This window comes from Musca autumnalis, unplaced genomic scaffold (genome assembly GCF_047663935.1).
Source record: "Musca autumnalis isolate F117 unplaced genomic scaffold, ASM4766393v1 scaffold_5, whole genome shotgun sequence".
In the NCBI taxonomy this organism is placed as follows: Eukaryota; Metazoa; Arthropoda; class Insecta; order Diptera; family Muscidae; genus Musca; species Musca autumnalis.
Genome location: NW_027412088.1, coordinates 119,873,059 through 119,892,519, shown reverse-complemented (window position 1 = coordinate 119,892,519; position 19,461 = coordinate 119,873,059). Strand labels below are relative to the sequence as shown.

At 34.9% G+C, this 19,461-nt stretch overlaps 1 protein-coding gene across 3 annotated transcripts in view; it reads right to left on the bottom strand.

Annotated features, from left to right (window-relative positions):
- Positions 1–19,461, bottom strand: part of Elk (Eag-like K[+] channel) — a 989,230-nt gene that overhangs the window by 694,066 nt on the left and 275,703 nt on the right. For all 3 annotated transcript variants that reach the window (XM_073956156.1, XM_073956158.1, XM_073956157.1), the window contains exon 7: positions 2,491–2,719. In XM_073956156.1, coding sequence (XP_073812257.1) covers positions 2,491–2,719 — 229 coding nt within the window. The remainder of the gene's footprint in view (positions 1–2,490; positions 2,720–19,461) is intronic.

Here is a 19,461-nt window from a genome sequence, read left to right as displayed (position 1 = left end):
TTTTCTACTCGACAATCCGGACATTTTATTGGCATTGCCCGTATTTGTTCCTTTCCTTACATTTTGCCAATTTACTATGCAACAAGACTCAATTTTCCCAAATTACAGAAAAAAGCCAATGAGATTATGAACGAAAAACTAGAAATATGACGGTTTTAAAGCTTACATCATGATGTAAGCAAAACACGGGACGAATGCCAAATTTCATCTTTTTGGAAATTAAGATTCCTTAAAATAATATAGAGTACACGGACAGATATAAATTAATTAATTGTGTATACAAAAAGGTTATGACTTTTCGACTATGTTATGAAAATTGTTTTCCTGTAGCAGGAATAATTGAACTATATTTTTTAGCATTTCAGCAGAAATACGTGAGTGGTTTTGCAATGTTAAAGACAATTCCAAGTTTTTTGACTTATTTTACCACTACTATGCTATTGAGTGTTTTTTCTAAGTGATGTCATTTTGCACTAATCATTGGGTGTTCTTCAGTTTGCTTGTTATTCATCATGAATGGGTATAACAATAATCCATTACTTTTCGCCGAGGAGTGAACATCCAATTTTGCATTAAGTGGTTGTATGCGTACAATATAGATCGATATTATAAAATTATGTATTTTTGGTGCATTAAACTAAAACCATGTTCTCAATAATAAAGCGACATTTAGAGCATTTTTCAAAAAGAATCTTTTTGACCGCAAAGAACAAAAATTGCCAATTTATGTCTGTATATACTGAATAAAGGACTAGACACTATAAAATATATTCAAATCTAATATATGGATATTCAAAACATATACTTCTAATTATAGTTATATTCCAAAACCTGGAACCGTAAATGGTACTCTAGTACTTTATATGAGCCCAAATATCGAACCAAACCGCCTAGATCCAAAATATCCAAAATCTGAGTCCAATCGGATAAGAAATAAAAAACATGCTAAAATCCGATTTCTAGTCATGAGGAAGAATATGCTATTGAAGCTACGCTACCAATTATTTTCTAGCTTTAAGTGCATTTATAAACAAAACACTGAAACTTATTTTTTATTTTTATTTTTTCAGTTCATACACAGCCGAGAACATAATTTTATTTGGAATTAAGGAAAACACCAGAAATCCAATGTCCTACACGCAGAAACATTTATGTTAGAAATAGGTTTGGATCCAAACAAATATATGTTTGGGACCGGTTGCAAACAAATATATGTTTGGATCCAAACATAATATGTTTGGGTCCAAACAAATATATGTTTGCAACATTTTGTAACATATCTCAATTTGATATGTTTGGGTAAAACATATTTTTTATGTTAGAACATTTTTTTTCATGGGTGAAGAGAGGATGTTTGTCAACGAGAGTAATAACAGTGCTCTTGCGGCTGTGGAATGCTGTTTTATAATGAAGAGTTGTGTGTATTGTATAATAGAAGACGTAGAAGCGAAGAAGGGGGCTTTGGTGGCATGTATGCGTCAAACTCTTGTGTTTCTTGTTTTGTTGTTGTTAACCAACTTAGGAGAAGAAGAAAAGAAGAAATGATATGAATTATATTTTTTTCTTTCTTCAGTGTTTTAGATGCCTTTGTAGAGTCAAGATGGTAAAGTAAGTGAATACATCAGTGTTTTGTGTTTTCTTAAAGAAATTGTGCTATTTATTAAATTAAATGCCCAATACATTTTATAATTGAATCGGAAAGTTGAATGGAATTATTTTATTGGACAAGGAAGAAATCGCATTTAATATTGGTAATTACATACATACTTATGTATATTTGAAATATGGCATATCCATATTTATTTATTACATTACATAATCATTTGATTCTAGATGCCGATTCCCCGCTGATGATTTCAACTATGAGGACAATTTGTTTTATTTCACAACTAAGGAGAAGCGTTCAACTACGTTTCTATATATTTTTCCTTTTTAAAAGTGTGACTATTAACAAGTTATTTCAATCAGTTTTTCATTTATTAAAGTGTGTTATGTATTTATTTGGAATTTTGTATTTGGAATATGTGTTTGTTGTTCTTTTGCCTTTTAATAAACAACCTCAACATTTGTGTGTATACTATAGAGATAGCCAGTGAGTTCTTACTGAGAGCAAGTGAGCACACATTTCAAAGTGTTTTACATTGAATTTTACGCTCCCTTGCTCTCAGTAAGCGCCCACTGGTGCATGTGTTTGTTTTTTTTTTGTGCCTTTTGGGTTTGTATTTTTTTGCACCCAAACATATAAAATGTTTGCACCCAAACATATGTATATATCTTTGCACCCAAACATAAATATCTTTGCACCCAAACATATATTTGTTTCCACCCAAACATATATTTGTTTGCAGACCCAAACATATATTATGTTTGGGACTGTTGCAAACATATATATGTTTGCTGCAAAATATGTTTGGGACATATGTTAGAGAGGCCGTTTTTTTTTGCGTGTAGTTACTATGCTATCTATGTATCATTCTGATTTATACTTACCAACAATAAATAGTGCCTCAACTATAACGTCTGATACCATAGTTTGTCGATCCGATTTTGCGAATGCAGCATTATATGGAACCAATATAGCTACATAGAATGTTGATACGAGAATAATCCAATCCCATACTCCTTTGAAAACTCCATAGTGTGGCAAAATAAACCTTGATTTTTTAATAGATTGTGTTTTGTATTCGGGAAAAGGCGCCTCGTTTGTATGCAGCAAATTCTAGAAATATGTTTAAGTTACAGTACAGTTAGTGAAAAGAGATTGTTGTCTGTTTCCTGCACAAATAGAGTTAATTTATGATCACACATAATGATGAAACATTAAATTTTTACGAATTGTTACTGGATGTTGTTCGTTTACTCTCTAGTACAATGCAAAAGACCTTAGTCGTTTACAAGAAGTTACTGGACTTGTACAAATTTGTACAAATTATTGAGTAAACGAACACACCTATTGAATTTCGCAATCAATATGGTATGGAATCAGCTACCAAAAAACCTGGTTGCTTTTTGAGCTTCTCTAATGAATAATAGCTGAACTTCATATTCCTTTTGTTAAATTATTGTGTGTGTTAAAAGCGAAGTTTTTTGATATGAATTTATTTTCCAAAAATTGACTGCAGATGCCCAATGTTCTTTAATTTTATTATTATATAAAACTAGCTGACCCGGTCCGCGTTGCTGGCCCGTTGTTTGGGTTCTCCGTGTAAACTATAGTTATCTATCCAGTATTGATACACCCATAATTAGACATCCCTCTAGAAACTTCATCATATAAATCAATGTTTTGACATAAATTCCATATAATGATATCCCCCAAATTTATGATATAAAATCGATTTCATTATACCCTTCACCATAAATCGACAGTTTAAAGCACTTTGTGACCCACATGTAATGGTCGGTGCACGTCAATTAACATTGCTATATATTGGATTGTTGGTCTCGGTTGGGGTCGTAATTATTACTGCAGAGAATTGTTAGTATAGGTCCACGTTTTGATATAGCTCCCATAGAACGGTACCGGCTGATTTTCGCTATTTTTGAGGATTTAACATCATTATCACACCGAAATGGCTGAAATCTGGTTTTAATATATTTTAAAGAGGAGAGTATAAATATTCGGATCGACCGAAAGACTCGCCTTTTTATTTGCGCTCGGTATGTAACAGTTATAGGTTCACGTTTTGATATAGCTCCCATAAAACCGTACCTCCCGATTTTCGATAGTTCAGAGAGAATTTTCAGTATACGTCCTCGTTTTGATATAGCTCCCATAGAACGGTGGCGCCTGATTTTCACTATTTTTGGTGGATTTAACCTCATTTAGGCCGATCGAACGTAACGCTTTTTTTCTTCGCGCTCTATATGCAATAGTGGTAAAATACCCCTCAGCGAAATGTATGTTCCTTCGGGATATGTATGGCAACATTTATATAAATCATAAAAAAAATTACTTCTATAAATTGTAGTTGTTATTATCGAGATTTTGCTGTATTTAAAAAATGTATCTTTACCTAGCTATTCCAAGGACTGAAATCAATGCTCATGAAGTTTCACTTCCCACATTTTGAGATTTTATCCGTAATTATAATATTTTCAAAAATCGAACACGATCGCGGTATTCTGATTCCAATGATGATATTGTATTGTATATCAATAACTTTGTCTGATTTCCAAAGGATCTTTCTGGAATTTCGATCTTGTGACATCTCAAGTTATCCGGATTTTACTGTATTCCAAAATGTGGAGTTAATCGCGCTGTCCCACTTATTTGTTTAGTGTTCAGCGTTTATAGCGTTTTTTAGGCACGCTTACAAAATTATGTATATTATCTGAAATAATAAATGTTTGCAAATTTTGTGATGACCGCGATATTTCACTTCCGCGAAGACCATTCAGGGTCAAGACAGTAATTACAGTAGTATTGCAAATAATCTGTAAACAATACGTTCAAAAATATCATGGACTTCAGATTTAAAAAAAAAAAAATTTTTGAAGGAGAACCTCCGGTCACTACACTTAGCCGTATTAAAATAGCTCACGACCGCGCTATCCCACTTGTTCAAGCTAGTGTTTATATCATTTTTGTGTCACGCTTACTAAAATTATGTATATTAATTACTTACTTACTTACTTACTTACTTAGCTGGCCCATTACAGAACATTTGTTCTATAGGCCGAACTAAGAAGAGATCTCCATTCCTCTCTATTTGTTGCTTTGCACACTGGAATACCGCGCCATTTCATCTCATCATCCACTTGTTTGCGCCATCTATTCCGTGGCCTGCCAATTCTGCGTGCACCGCCATGTGGCATGTATTCATACGCCTTTTTAGCGGGTTCATCATCGCTCATTCTTATGATATGGCCTAGCCAACGCAATCGCTGCATCTCGATACGTTTAACAATATTGATGTCGTTGTATAGCAGATACAGCTCGTGGTTCATGCGACGTCGATATTCACCGTCAACGCAGATTGGTCCGTAGATCTTTCGAAGAATTTTTCTCTCAAACACACCAAGCACTGCCATGTCTGCTTGCGCAAGTACCCAGGCTTCGGAGCCATACATCAGCACGGGTAGTATCAGTGTTTTGTAGAGCGTTATTTTTGTTTGACGAGATGTGGCTTTGTTTTTGAACTGCTTACTTAATCCAAAGTAGCATCTGTTGGCCAATACAATTCTTCTTTTTATTTCACAACTGATGTCGTTTGTTGTGTTGACGGAGGTGCCGAGGTAGACGAAGTCTTTTACTACCTCAATATTATAGGAACCAACTTCCACAGTCGGTCCGAGCTCAATGGACGCATTGCGCGTCGACACCATCAACTTGGTCTTCTCACCGTTTACCGCCAGACCCACTTTAGCAGATTCTCCTTCGACCTTTATAAAGGTATCAGTTACTTCTTTTACTGATCGACCCATGATGTCTATATCATCAGCATAAGCAAGTAACATGTGACTATTGGTGTAGATTGTGCCACTTCTTTTGACGTTTGCCTCTCGTATAACCTTTTCTAGCAGGATGTTGAAGAGGTCACACGAAAGGCTGTCTCCTTGTCTGAAACCTCTTTTGGTACCAAACTCTTCGGAGAGGTTCTTTCCTATTTTAACTGAGGACCTCGTGTCAGTTAAAGTCATTTTACAAAGCCGGATGAGCTTTGCGGGAATACCAAATTCAGACATGGCTTGGAATACCTTTGAGCGCAGCGGACTGTCGAAGGCTGCTTTATAATCGACAAAAAGGTGGTAGGTGTCGATCTGCATCTCTTGGGTCTTCTCCAGGATTTGCCGCAGGGTGAATATCTGGTCAATGGTGGACTTGCCAGGTCTAAAGCCGCATTGGTATGGTCCAATAATCTCGTTGACCATTGGCTTTAGTCGTTCGCACAATATCCCTGACACGATCTTGTAGGCAATAGGGAGTAGACTTATGCCCCTATAGTTAGAGCATACAGTCTTATCTCCCTTCTTGTGGACGGGGCACAGGATACTCAGGTTCCAATCGTCGGGTACTCGTTCTTCCTGCCAGATGGTGCTAACTAGCTGATGAATACACCTTATCAGCGTGTCGCCTCCGGTTTTGAACAGCTCGGCTGGTAAGCCATCGGCCCCTGCTGCCTTATTATTCTTCAGCCGATTTATTGCTGTCTTTACCTCATCTTGGCTGGGCGGTATACATTCAATACCATCTTCTGGGATTGGGACTGTGGTATCTTCGTCGTCTTCGCTGCTATTGGATACCAACAGATTTGAAAAATGTTCTTTCCATATCCTGAGTACACTATCTGTATCAGTTACCAAATTACCTTGCTGGTCTCTACAGGAGGATGTGCCTGTACCAAAGCCATCAGTTTGATGCTTGACTCTTTGGTAGAATTTTCGGACTTCATTCTGGCTCCTGTACATCTCGATTTTTTCACACTCCCGCTTTTCCATCTCTCTCTTTTTCCTGCGGAAAAGACGTTTCTCCTCTCTCCTTTTCTCCCTGTATCTCTCTCGTGCGCTACGCGTTGCTACGGATTGTAAAGTAGCCTTATATGCCGCATTTTTCTCTTCGGTGGCAGCACGACACTCCTCATCATACCATGGATTCCTTGGTGGAGGTCTCTGGTATCCAAGTATGGATTTTGCGGCTGTTTGCATGGAGTGGGCAATGCTTTGCCATTGCGCTGATATGTTATCGGGATGAGGAGGGCTTTGATTAAGCAATTGGGCTAGTTGAGTGGAATATGCTGTGGCTATCTGTTGTGATTGCAGCTTACCGATGTCTAACTTTCGTGTTGTGTCTGTTCGTACTTTGTTTGCTACGTTTAAGCGGGTGCGTACCTTTGCTGCAACAAGGTAGTGGTCCGAATCAATGTTTGCGCCTCGGAACGATCGTACATCCAACACGCTCGATGAATGTCTTCCATCTATCACAACATGATCAATTTGGTTTCTTGTTTTCTGATCTGGAGACAGCCAGGTGCCCTTATGAATATCGAGATGATTAAATCTGGTACTGCTAACTACCATGTTTTTTGCAGCTGCAAAGTCTATCAGTCTCATACCATTGGCAGATGTTTCATTGTGGAGACTGAATTTCCCGACTGTTGGGCCAAAGATATTCTCCTTTCCAATTTTGGCATTAAAATCGCCTAGAATGATTTTAATGTCATGGGCAGGGCAACGGTCATATGTTTCTTCTAAGCGCTCGTAAAATATATCTTTGGTCTGTTCGTCCTTTTCTTCAGTGGGAGCATGAGCGCAAATAAAGCTGATGTTGAAGAATTTAGCTTTTATTCGAATTGCAGCAAGTCTTTCATTCACTGGAGTGAAGCTGGATACAAGATGTTTTAGTCTCCGACTAACTACGAATCCACAACCAAACTCATGCTTTACGTCATGGCAGCTATAATACAGTGCGTCACCTTTAGGTGTTGTTGTGACGCCTTTCCCAATCCATCGTATTTCCTGTATGGCAGTAATATCGGTCTTGTACTTTTCAAGTACGTCTGCCAATGCGAAGACTGCACCTTCTCTATAAAGAGTGCGAACATTCCAGGTGCAGATTCGCAGATCATGGTCCTTAAAACGTTTGCGGGGTTCGTCAACTTTAGAGGGGTTTGTTTTTCTTTTCTTTCGTTTTTTCATAGTAGGCTGTTTTTTCTAGGGGAGGGTTACTAACCCGACGCCCAAACCCAAGTTTTTAACGTTCTTATGGGTGAACGCGCGGCACATGTTAGCTCACTACCTTTAACGGGTGTTAAAGGCAGTTCCCCAGGTGACACCACGGGGAGGTCAGTGTCCACTTGGGATGAAAGAGGGACCAAGATAAATCCTGGGCTTTGCCATGTTAAAACCGGTCAGGACCGTTCCTTGGTATCTTCCATCCCCTACGTCACCCATGTATATTAATTGAATTAATAAATTTTTGAAAACTTTGTGATGACCGCGATCGTTCAGGGAAAACAATCTGTAAACATTACAGATTACGACAGTTCTAATTAATTGAAATAATATATTTTTGAAAATTTTGGGATGACCGCGATTTTCACTTCCGCGACGACCATTCAGGTTCAAGACTGTAATTACCATAGCATTGCAAACAATTTGTAAACAATATATTAAAACGTATCTTGAATTTCGCGGTTTTCTTAAAAAAATTGTGGGGAGGACCACCGGTCACAACACTTAGCGGGATAAAAAAAAATAGATTACGACCTATTCTCAGACCTAAAAACTCCACATACAAAATTTCATAAGATTTCCCAATCGATTTTTCGGAATTTCTATACAGTGACATCTCAAGTCATCGGGATTTCACTGTATTCCAAAATATGGCGTTGACCGCGTTATCCCACATATTGAAGCCAGTGTTTTAGCGGTTTTGTAGTCACGCTTACTAAAATTAGGTATATTATCTGAAATAATACATTTTTGAATAATTTGGGATGAACGCGATATTTCACTTCCGCGACGACCATTCAAAAAAATATATAGCCTATTTTCACCACCGGTGTTCCCAGTACATTATCTGAAATTTTCAAGAAAATCTATTCAGCCGTTTTTGAGTCTATTCGGAACATACAAACAAACAAACATACTAACATACACACATTGCCTTTTATATATTAGATTAATAAAATATATACAGTATAGTCCCGATAATCCGGACACTCGTTAATCCGGGCAACGCGGTAACCCGGACACTGTAGACTCTGTAATTCGGGCATCTCATATTTGTATACCTCAATAATCCGGACATCAATATTTTTCCTATCTTGAGCATTCGATTCTTATTTATTTAATCGACGTTTTCGTTCTTAGCAATAGCAATTGGACATCTCATATTTTTTGTACCTCGATAATCCGGACATCAATATTTTTTTCCAATCTTGAGCATTCGATTCTTATTTATTTTATCGACGTTTTCGTTCTTAGCAATAGCAATTGGTGTATAAATAAGAAAACTTAAGTTTTTCAAAGTTTTCGGTCCACATATCGACTGTTTGGGTAGCCATTGTTAACTCAGTTATACAGTCAATATATAATTAACTATTTGAATCTGTCGTGTGTGTGTGATTTTCCTACCCTTCAACCATCGATGGCTGACTATGATATGCAACAGTATTTTAAATCTAGTGTTGGATAGCCTAGTTCCCTTAATAATCGATGTTGTGTGTTCCTTTTCTCTAAAGGAATTAGTTCATTAGGCCTCCGATTAGTGAGAAGGTACCTTGGAACTATGTAATGTATTCCAATGATATTTTAACTAGAATTACAGTATTTCCCTCTTATATGCACCCCGGATATAAGCATTCCCCGCCTAATAGCACAGAAATTTGTGCAAATGTTATTTTTTGTTCAAAATACATTGACATTATTTCGATATATGCATCCCGCTTATATGCATTTACCTCTTATAAGCACTTGAAAGTTTGTCATCATTCTTTCATGTTGGCTTAAAAAATTCGTTTATATGCACCGGCTCAAAATAATTTGGATGATAATAAATGGACAGTTATGTGGAGAAATACTAGTCAAGAAATCTCAATATAAAACGTAAAATGAGCAGGCAGTCTTCGAAATGCGTTCTTTTGGAGCTGGTCTTTCAGGCAATATGATTTTAGAGAAACCTGACTGAACTAATTGCAATAAAGATAAACAAGCCATTTACTCCATCTACTGGCTGGCTATGGCGGTGGCAAAAGAGGCAAAAAATTATTGACTAATTTAGAAAAGCAAACACCCAAGGGAGACTTCTCTCATATCAATGAGTGCACCCCGATTCATATTAGCTCAATGATATGGGACCTACTGTTTATCGCCGAGTCCGAACGGCGTGTCTTACGACACCACTTTATAGAGAAGTTTTACATGCACGCAGAGAAAAAAATATGTTTGATCCAACAATATTCCAAGAGCAAAATATGTATTGTTAACATATTGTTGGATTCCTCATGTAGTATTGTAAATCCAAAAATAGTTTGTGTCAACTGAACAATATTTCTCTCTTTTCTTCGAAAATTTGTTTCTCTTCTCTCGCTATTCGATGCCGTGTTGAAAAAACAATTTTGGTGAGTTTTGGTGTGTTTGTATGACATGCTGCCTGCCTTTACCTTTGTTTTTGTGTGTATGTACTTGTGAGACTCTTGTTTTTATTTGTTTCTGTTTTGTTTCATTCATCTTTCCTTTTCATGTTTGTTATGGTGTTTAATTATTCCTTATGTTGTGGTGGCTGCTTGTGGCTTTTTGTTTGTCTTTGTTGTCAACTAAAGTAGCAAACCATGTATTGCGTTCATCAATGCTCGTAATATTATACGCGATATTTACATCAAAGTTGTGTGGAAAGTGTATATGAGAAGTATATACACTCAAATCAAAAAATGTAGTATCTGGTTTTCAGGACTGACAATATGTTTTGTAAAAAATTTAGATTATGATTGTTCCTACAATCGGTATTGTTAACGATTTTTACAATATTGCGGAAATTCGAAAGTTGTTTTTGTTTTCTATGTTCGGAACAAAAGATGGTATTTAGGATTTGGATTACAATATTTGTACAAAACAAACACATTTTTGGAACCAAAATAAATATTTTTGTTCCAACAAAACCGAAAAATATTTTTTCTTTGCGTGTGGCTGAAATACTCAGGAAATGTCGCCAACATTACTGAGGGGTATTTTGCCACCGTTGAAAATTTAAAAAAATCAATGAATATTGTTGACATTTAAAAAGGCATGTTTTTGTATTTACATACAATGTGATTTTAGACGAGCAGTAACAACCTACAATGTTATGGAGATCCAAGGAAGTCAGAGAAGTTATGTCGTAGAATAATGAATTAGATGAGAACGATTGTGCAGAAAATGAAATTTCCAAAATTTCCTGTCAATAAATTGCTCCATGAAATAGAAAACATAAAGCAATTCTATTTTGGACAATGCACAGACAAAAATAACGGACTTTTTATACCCTCCACCATAGTACGAAGGGTATATTAATATTGTTTTTCCGTTTGTAACTTATTGAAATAATCATTTGCAACACTATAAAGTATAAAAATTCTTTATCAGGGTAAAATTCGGATTCGATCTATGCATTTCAGTTCCTCCGCCTGTGGTAATCACTATAGCATCCACAAAAATAGTGATATAATACTGAAATTTCGGAAAGATGAGTCTTTTGTTTGCAGTTTGAGTTTTGGTATAGCCCCAAATAACGTTACCGCCCGATTTCAAGTATTTTCAAACTTTTAGCTGACCGAATTAGCTAAAATTAGGTATTTGGAGTTCTCAGTGGTCAAAAGTCTTCTCTGTCTGAAATTGTGGATATTTGTGCTTTCGTAACAGCAAGAAAACTAATTATTCTGTATTATTTCAGAATATTTCATGGTTCGGTCTGGCCGAACTTAACGCTTTTTTACTTGTTTAAGAATAAAAATAATTAAAATTCTTCTCCCTTTAAATATACGTAACTTATATTGATATACGAGCCTAGTACTAAACAAAGATGTGGGATGATTTCTTATGAATGAAATGGTTTTCTTTTTTGGTTGATTAAAAACGAATAAATTTCAATTTTAATGAAATTTGTATATGGGGGATTTTTATATATGTACCGATAGTGCTTATAAGCAGGATTTGTATATAAGCACTAATTGTGCTTATAAACGGCATTTCGATATATGAATCCCCCGCTTATATGCACAGCTTTGCTTGCATTTTCCACAGTGCTTATATCCGGGAAATACTGTAGTGTTAGGATTTTAAGATTCTCTAACTCATTTTTTGAGTTACCGACATATATCGGTAAAATTATGAATGAAAAGTTTAAATAAAAGTTGACAGCACTCTTGCTATTGGCAGTCCTTGTATAGAAATCACAATAAATTATTTAAAAACTCTTTTATACTCCTTTTATTGTCATTCTGTGATATACAAAATCACCTATAACTCCGGATTGTTGTATTGTGTTGTGTTCTCGTATTATACAACCAAGAGATTTAAATGCCATTGTTTTATTCGAAGGCTATAACAATTATATAAAGCAATATTTTTTTTGGTTTTGACGACAAGGTAAAGTCAGTTGCTGATGTTCATAGAAATGGCTAAAATATATTCACCATAATGATATAAGTGCATTTGTATTCTGAAGTTATATCTCAAGTCGTAAGAGGCTCATGTTCCATGGACACTGAAAATCATAACGTGCATTTTATTTAAATTCCTGCTGAGGCAGAGGCTCAGTAAAGCAGTTATGGACCTGTTCAAATTTATTCACATAAATTGATGATTTCTCTTAAAAGTCTCAATTTTCCAGCAATTACCTTCATTGAGCCTCTGAAAGCAACAAATGCATTCCAATGAAATGGTCTGGTTCACAACATTTCAAATACATGTATCGTTTATTTATTTATAGTAAACAAACACAAAATTTAGCAAGTTTGGTTCTATTCTTCAAACAAGTATTTCTTGATATGGGTAGTGTCCATATATTATTCTTAAGTTCAAAGGTTATGTAAAGAAGAAAAGACACAGAGGTCTATTTTTAGTGAGTGTTTGTAAGACACTGATTTTTATTCAAGAATATTTCACTTACGAACTACTTATGAAAATGTAACTTAACCTAATGCAACACAACAATAGTTCTTATCTATTCTAATAATAAATAGAGAACATTGGTGGTCTTTTCTACCCTATGTACGCACCCTGCCAGCAATTGGAAGTGAGTTTCGCACTCCCTCGCCTAAGAGGTCACTCCGGAGACATGCCAAGGAAGATCGTTGGTGAATTACTCAAACAATTTCTATAGCCTTATTGTGATTACGTTTTATCGCGTATGCCGACACTTCGGAGTGACTTCTGAGTGACTTCCAAGGCGATTGTTGACATTTATTTAATGATTCAACACATATGAACAAATAAAGAACATTTTCTATTTGCTGATTATATGAGGCGGTGGTGCAGTGGTAAGCATACTGGCTTTGCACTCTGAAGGTCCGGGTTCGCTTCCCAAGTCAGACAACAAAACATCACATTTTTAAAGTGACAAAAAATTGCAAAGAATAATTTCTCTTAAAGAAAAGAAAATGAAAAAATTAAAAAATAAATTAAAATAAAAAATAAATAAAAATAAATAGAAAAAAAAATAATTTTTTTTAATTTCTAGGACTATCGCGGAAATGGTTCATTTCTTCACAACGGAGGTCACTCCAGTGTGACTTCTGCGACTATCTCCGAGACTGTTTTCATCGCCCTGGGCGACACGCCTAGGTCACTTCTGCGATAGTTTTTGCTTGCAGGGCAATATGTGTGTGTTTGTGTGTGGTCATGACCTATATTGTCACACACAGTCGTATGCATAAGAGTACAAGATCACTGAATAGATCGATACATTTTTTGCCTGCTGGGGAGCTCATAATACCCAAAATATATTTTTATTAGTGGATTTTCCAGCCGCCCAAACAAAATCCAAAACACCACTTGAAGAAAAATCAAACGTTGTTTACAAGATAAGTTGCAATGGTTACAAGTTCAACATATGCCAAAAGTTATATGTTGGCACTACAAAAACTAAACTCAAACTAGGATAAGTTTATGACCACTTAGCAAGAAATAAGCTCATTGAACAAAAAACAGCCTTAGCAGCACATGTTTCCTTAACAGGAATTTCGAAAAAGTCGAATTTCGAAAAAGTCGATAGTTTAACACAGGAGAACAACTATAAACGAAGATATATGTTAGAAATGTTACGTATAATTAATATGCCTGCAGAAAAGCGCATAAACTATAAAACCGACACAGAACACTGTGCGCAAATATACAGAAACGTAACAAGGAAAATTTAGTTGAAAACCTAACGCAAATGAGAACAGGACATAATGTGGTGCTAAAAATGAAAAACAAACAAATAATTTCTTTTTTAAGTCCCCTCCCTGATGATGATCATAGATTAGGATCGAAATATCGGAACAATAAAAATCAAAAATAAAAAACAATTTTCGTTTTATTTTCATCTGACCTCGAGCCACAATAAGTCTTAAGAAAATAAAAAGTTCAAATGTATACAATAATTATTACAATAAATAAAAAATATATTTTGGCAACGTTTGACAACACTAATTTTTGGTCTGTCTTATAACCGGGTCTCTTATTGATCAGAAAGTATCATATCATTTATACCCTCCACCATACTTAGTATGGAGGGTATAATTAAATTTGTCATACCGTTTGTAACACATCGAAATATTCATCGGAGACCCTATAAAGTATATGGTAATATTCAAAAAAGTTTTACAATCGTTGAAGTTGAGGTTCACCATTTAATAAGTCGCGAACTGTTAATATATTTTATAAAATATGAATATATTTATATTAATTGAAGTGTTTTAGCCACGATCTCATAATATGGACCATAACAAATAATTTTCGTGGAAGCTGCGTTGGTGGTAATATAAAAAAATGGGAAAAATGTGTTGAAGTAAACAAGTTTTTTTGTGTTCTTTCTTGATTTTGTGGCCAAACCACGCAAAACTCAAACCTGTGCTCAAAGAAAGAACTAAAGAATACCTATTGGGCAACATGGTTCTAGTGTATGACTTTTCGATATATACACTGCATCACCCTAAAATCGATGCTGACATTTTGAAGTTTTGATTTCAGTGTTTTTCGAATTTTTCTTATAATTAGAGGGTGCAACTAGATAATAATCGAAACTAGTATATAGGATTGTAGAACTCGCGATTCCACGTCGTTCAATGTATATCTCATGAGTGTGCTCCGTACAGCTTCCTAGTAATAGGAGTCCAAAGGCGAAAATTTGATGCGTAAATTTTCTGAAAAACCCTATTTTTTGGCTTTAAAATTTACAACTGTCGTACAGGTACCCCTGAACCCCGCGTGATTTTAGTTTTTTTACGTGCCGGATCTAATAAGCCCTTCCGCGTTCGAATCAATCCACTAAAACGCCGGATATAGATACCTTGAAAGTAGGAAAATCTGCAAAAATATATTTTGACAATTCCGCGAATTGAACCGCGATTTTCGTTGATTATTTTTACATAAATGTAATCCTTTATACGCGATTATAATATTTGCCAAAAAGGTGTGTCACAAATTACAAAGAGTCGGGAGTAATATCCCTATTTATCCCAAAATAGAATGTGGTGGCACATCCGCAGTTCCTGACGAATCTGTCTAAAATAATTTATATTGACGTATTTTTAATAGGCGGCCATTGAAATCGGATGCACCTTATAATCATATGCACATCGCGTAATTTTTGCCCACTTGAAGGTTTTTTGAATAGTAAGATACAACTGATGGCACACTTTGGCCGCTGAATGAAACATGGGAAAATCCATACAGATTGATAGACATGGACTCCCTGTATCCGAAAAGCACATGCACCTCAACTGATTTAAACGGATTCGCGAATTATACGGTTTTTAATATCTATGTTTTTTCTTTGATTGTAATTTCAATTTTATTCTCTACTTCTTATTTCTGTGGCTTATCACAGACAGCAAATATACTTCCCCGATGACTAATTACATTTCTTGTAGAAGTTTAAGCAAAATACTTCACGATTTGTATGGAAATTTAGCGAAATAATAGAATAACTCCCAACATTTTTTTTTTAATTTTTCGTATTTAACCAAAAAATATGTTTTTGAAATAATTTCCAACAGTAAGTTTCCGTTCTTTGTTGTTGCTGTAATATGCAAGTTTTAAACGCGATCTTTATAATTTTGGTCTTACATTTTTCTACGCGTTCTCTAGATTCTGTACGTATTTCTAAATTATTTTTTAGAGATTTTTATGGACTCTAAGTTAGAATAAATAAAATTTACTCCAAGATTTCTACAATTTTTGGATTTTCCGCGAAAATAAAAATAAATTTAGCAACTATTTTAGCATCTACGGATAGATATCAAATACTGTTAACGATTCATATATTCATGTTCTTATTACAACACAATAGGAATTTTTTTAATATTTTTTCTTTACACATTGTATTTACATACAATGTGATTTTAGACGAGCAGTAACAACCTACAATGTTATGGAGATCCAAGGAAGTCAGAGAAGTTATGTCGTAGAATAATGAATTAGATGAGAACGATTGTGCAGAAAATGAAATTTCCAAAATTTCCTGTCAATAAATTGCTCCATGAAATAGAAAACATAAAGCAATTCTATTTTGGACAATGCACAGACAAAAATAACGGACTTTTTATACCCTCCACCATAGTACGAAGGGTATATTAATATTGTTTTTCCGTTTGTAACTTATTGAAATAATCATTTGCAACACTATAAAGTATAAAAATTCTTTATCAGGGTAAAATTCGGATTCGATCTATGCATTTCAGTTCCTCCGCCTGTGGTAATCACTATAGCATCCACAAAAATAGTGATATAATACTGAAATTTCGGAAAGATGAGTCTTTTGTTTGCAGTTTGAGTTTTGGTATAGCCCCAAATAACGTTACCGCCCGATTTCAAGTATTTTCAAACTTTTAGCTGACCGAATTAGCTAAAATTAGGTATTTGGAGTTCTCAGTGGTCAAAAGTCTTCTCTGTCTGAAATTGTGGATATTTGTGCTTTCGTAACAGCAAGAAAACTAATTATTCTGTATTATTTCAGAATATTTCATGGTTCGGTCTGGCCGAACTTAACGCTTTTTTACTTGTTTAAGAATAAAAATAATTAAAATTCTTCTCCCTTTAAATATACGTAACTTATATTGATATACGAGCCTAGTACTAAACAAAGATGTGGGATGATTTCTTATGAATGAAATGGTTTTCTTTTTTGGTTGATTAAAAACGAATAAATTTCAATTTTAATGAGAATTTGTATATGGGGGATTTTTATATATGTACCGATAGTGCTTATAAGCAGGATTTGTATATAAGCACTAATTGTGCTTATAAACGGCATTTCGATATATGAATCCCCCGCTTATATGCACAGCTTTGCTTGCATTTTCCACAGTGCTTATATCCGGGAAATACTGTAGTGTTAGGATTTTAAGATTCTCTAACTCATTTTTTGAGTTACCGACATATATCGGTAAAATTATGAATGAAAAGTTTAAATAAAAGTTGACAGCACTCTTGCTATTGGCAGTCCTTGTATAGAAATCACAATAAATTATTTAAAAACTCTTTTATACTCCTTTTATTGTCATTCTGTGATATACAAAATCACCTATAACTCCGGATTGTTGTATTGTGTTGTGTTCTCGTATTATACAACCAAGAGATTTAAATGCCATTGTTTTATTCGAAGGCTATAACAATTATATAAAGCAATATTTTTTTTGGTTTTGACGACAAGGTAAAGTCAGTTGCTGATGTTCATAGAAATGGCTAAAATATATTCACCATAATGATATAAGTGCATTTGTATTCTGAAGTTATATCTCAAGTCGTAAGAGGCTCATGTTCCATGGACACTGAAAATCATAACGTGCATTTTATTTAAATTCCTGCTGAGGCAGAGGCTCAGTAAAGCAGTTATGGACCTGTTCAAATTTATTCACATAAATTGATGATTTCTCTTAAAAGTCTCAATTTTCCAGCAATTACCTTCATTGAGCCTCTGAAAGCAACAAATGCATTCCAATGAAATGGTCTGGTTCACAACATTTCAAATACATGTATCGTTTATTTATTTATAGTAAACAAACACAAAATTTAGCAAGTTTGGTTCTATTCTTCAAACAAGTATTTCTTGATATGGGTAGTGTCCATATATTATTCTTAAGTTCAAAGGTTATGTAAAGAAGAAAAGACACAGAGGTCTATTTTTAGTGAGTGTTTGTAAGACACTGATTTTTATTCAAGAATATTTCACTTACGAACTACTTATGAAAATGTAACTTAACCTAATGCAACACAACAATAGTTCTTATCTATTCTAATAATAAATAGAGAACATTGGTGGTCTTTTCTACCCTATGTACGCACCCTGCCAGCAATTGGAAGTGAGTTTCGCACTCCCTCGCCTAAGAGGTCACTCCGGAGACATGCCAAGGAAGATCGTTGGTGAATTACTCAAACAATTTCTATAGCCTTATTGTGATTACGTTTTATCGCGTATGCCGACACTTCGGAGTGACTTCTGAGTGACTTCCAAGGCGATTGTTGACATTTATTTAATGATTCAACACATATGAACAAATAAAGAACATTTTCTATTTGCTGATTATATGAGGCGGTGGTGCAGTGGTAAGCATACTGGCTTTGCACTCTGAAGGTCCGGGTTCGCTTCCCAAGTCAGACAACAAAACATCACATTTTTAAAGTGACAAAAAATTGCAAAGAATAATTTCTCTTAAAGAAAAGAAAATGAAAAAATTAAAAAATAAATTAAAATAAAAAATAAATAAAAATAAATAGAAAAAAAATAATTTTTTTTAATTTCTAGGACTATCGCGGAAATGGTTCATTTCTTCACAACGGAGGTCACTCCAGTGTGACTTCTGCGACTATCTCCGAGACTGTTTTCATCGCCCTGGGCGACACGCCTAGGTCACTTCTGCGATAGTTTTTGCTTGCAGGGCAATATGTGTGTGTTTGTGTGTGGTCATGACCTATATTGTCACACACAGTCGTATGCATAAGAGTACAAGATCACTGAATAGATCGATACATTTTTTGCCTGCTGGGGAGCTCATAATACCCAAAATATATTTTTATTAGTGGATTTTCCAGCCGCCCAAACAAAATCCAAAACACCACTTGAAGAAAAATCAAACGTTGTTTACAAGATAAGTTGCAATGGTTACAAGTTCAACATATGCCAAAAGTTATATGTTGGCACTACAAAAACTAAACTCAAACTAGGATAAGTTTATGACCACTTAGCAAGAAATAAGCTCATTGAACAAAAAACAGCCTTAGCAGCACATGTTTCCTTAACAGGAATTTCGAAAAAGTCGAATTTCGAAAAAGTCGATAGTTTAACACAGGAGAACAACTATAAACGAAGATATATGTTAGAAATGTTACGTATAATTAATATGCCTGCAGAAAAGCGCATAAACTATAAAACCGACACAGAACACTGTGCGCAAATATACAGAAACGTAACAAGGAAAATTTAGTTGAAAACCTAACGCAAATGAGAACAGGACATAATGTGGTGCTAAAAATGAAAAACAAACAAATAATTTCTTTTTTAAGTCCCCTCCCTGATGATGATCATAGATTATGATCGAAATATCGGAACAATAAAAATCAAAAATAAAAAACAATTTTCGTTTTATTTTCATCTGACCTCGAGCCACAATAAGTCTTAAGAAAATAAAAAGTTCAAATGTATACAATAATTATTACAATAAATAAAAAATATATTTTGGCAACGTTTGACAACACTAATTTTTGGTCTGTCTTATAACCGGGTCTCTTATTGATCAGAAAGTATCATATCATTTATACCCTCCACCATACTTAGTATGG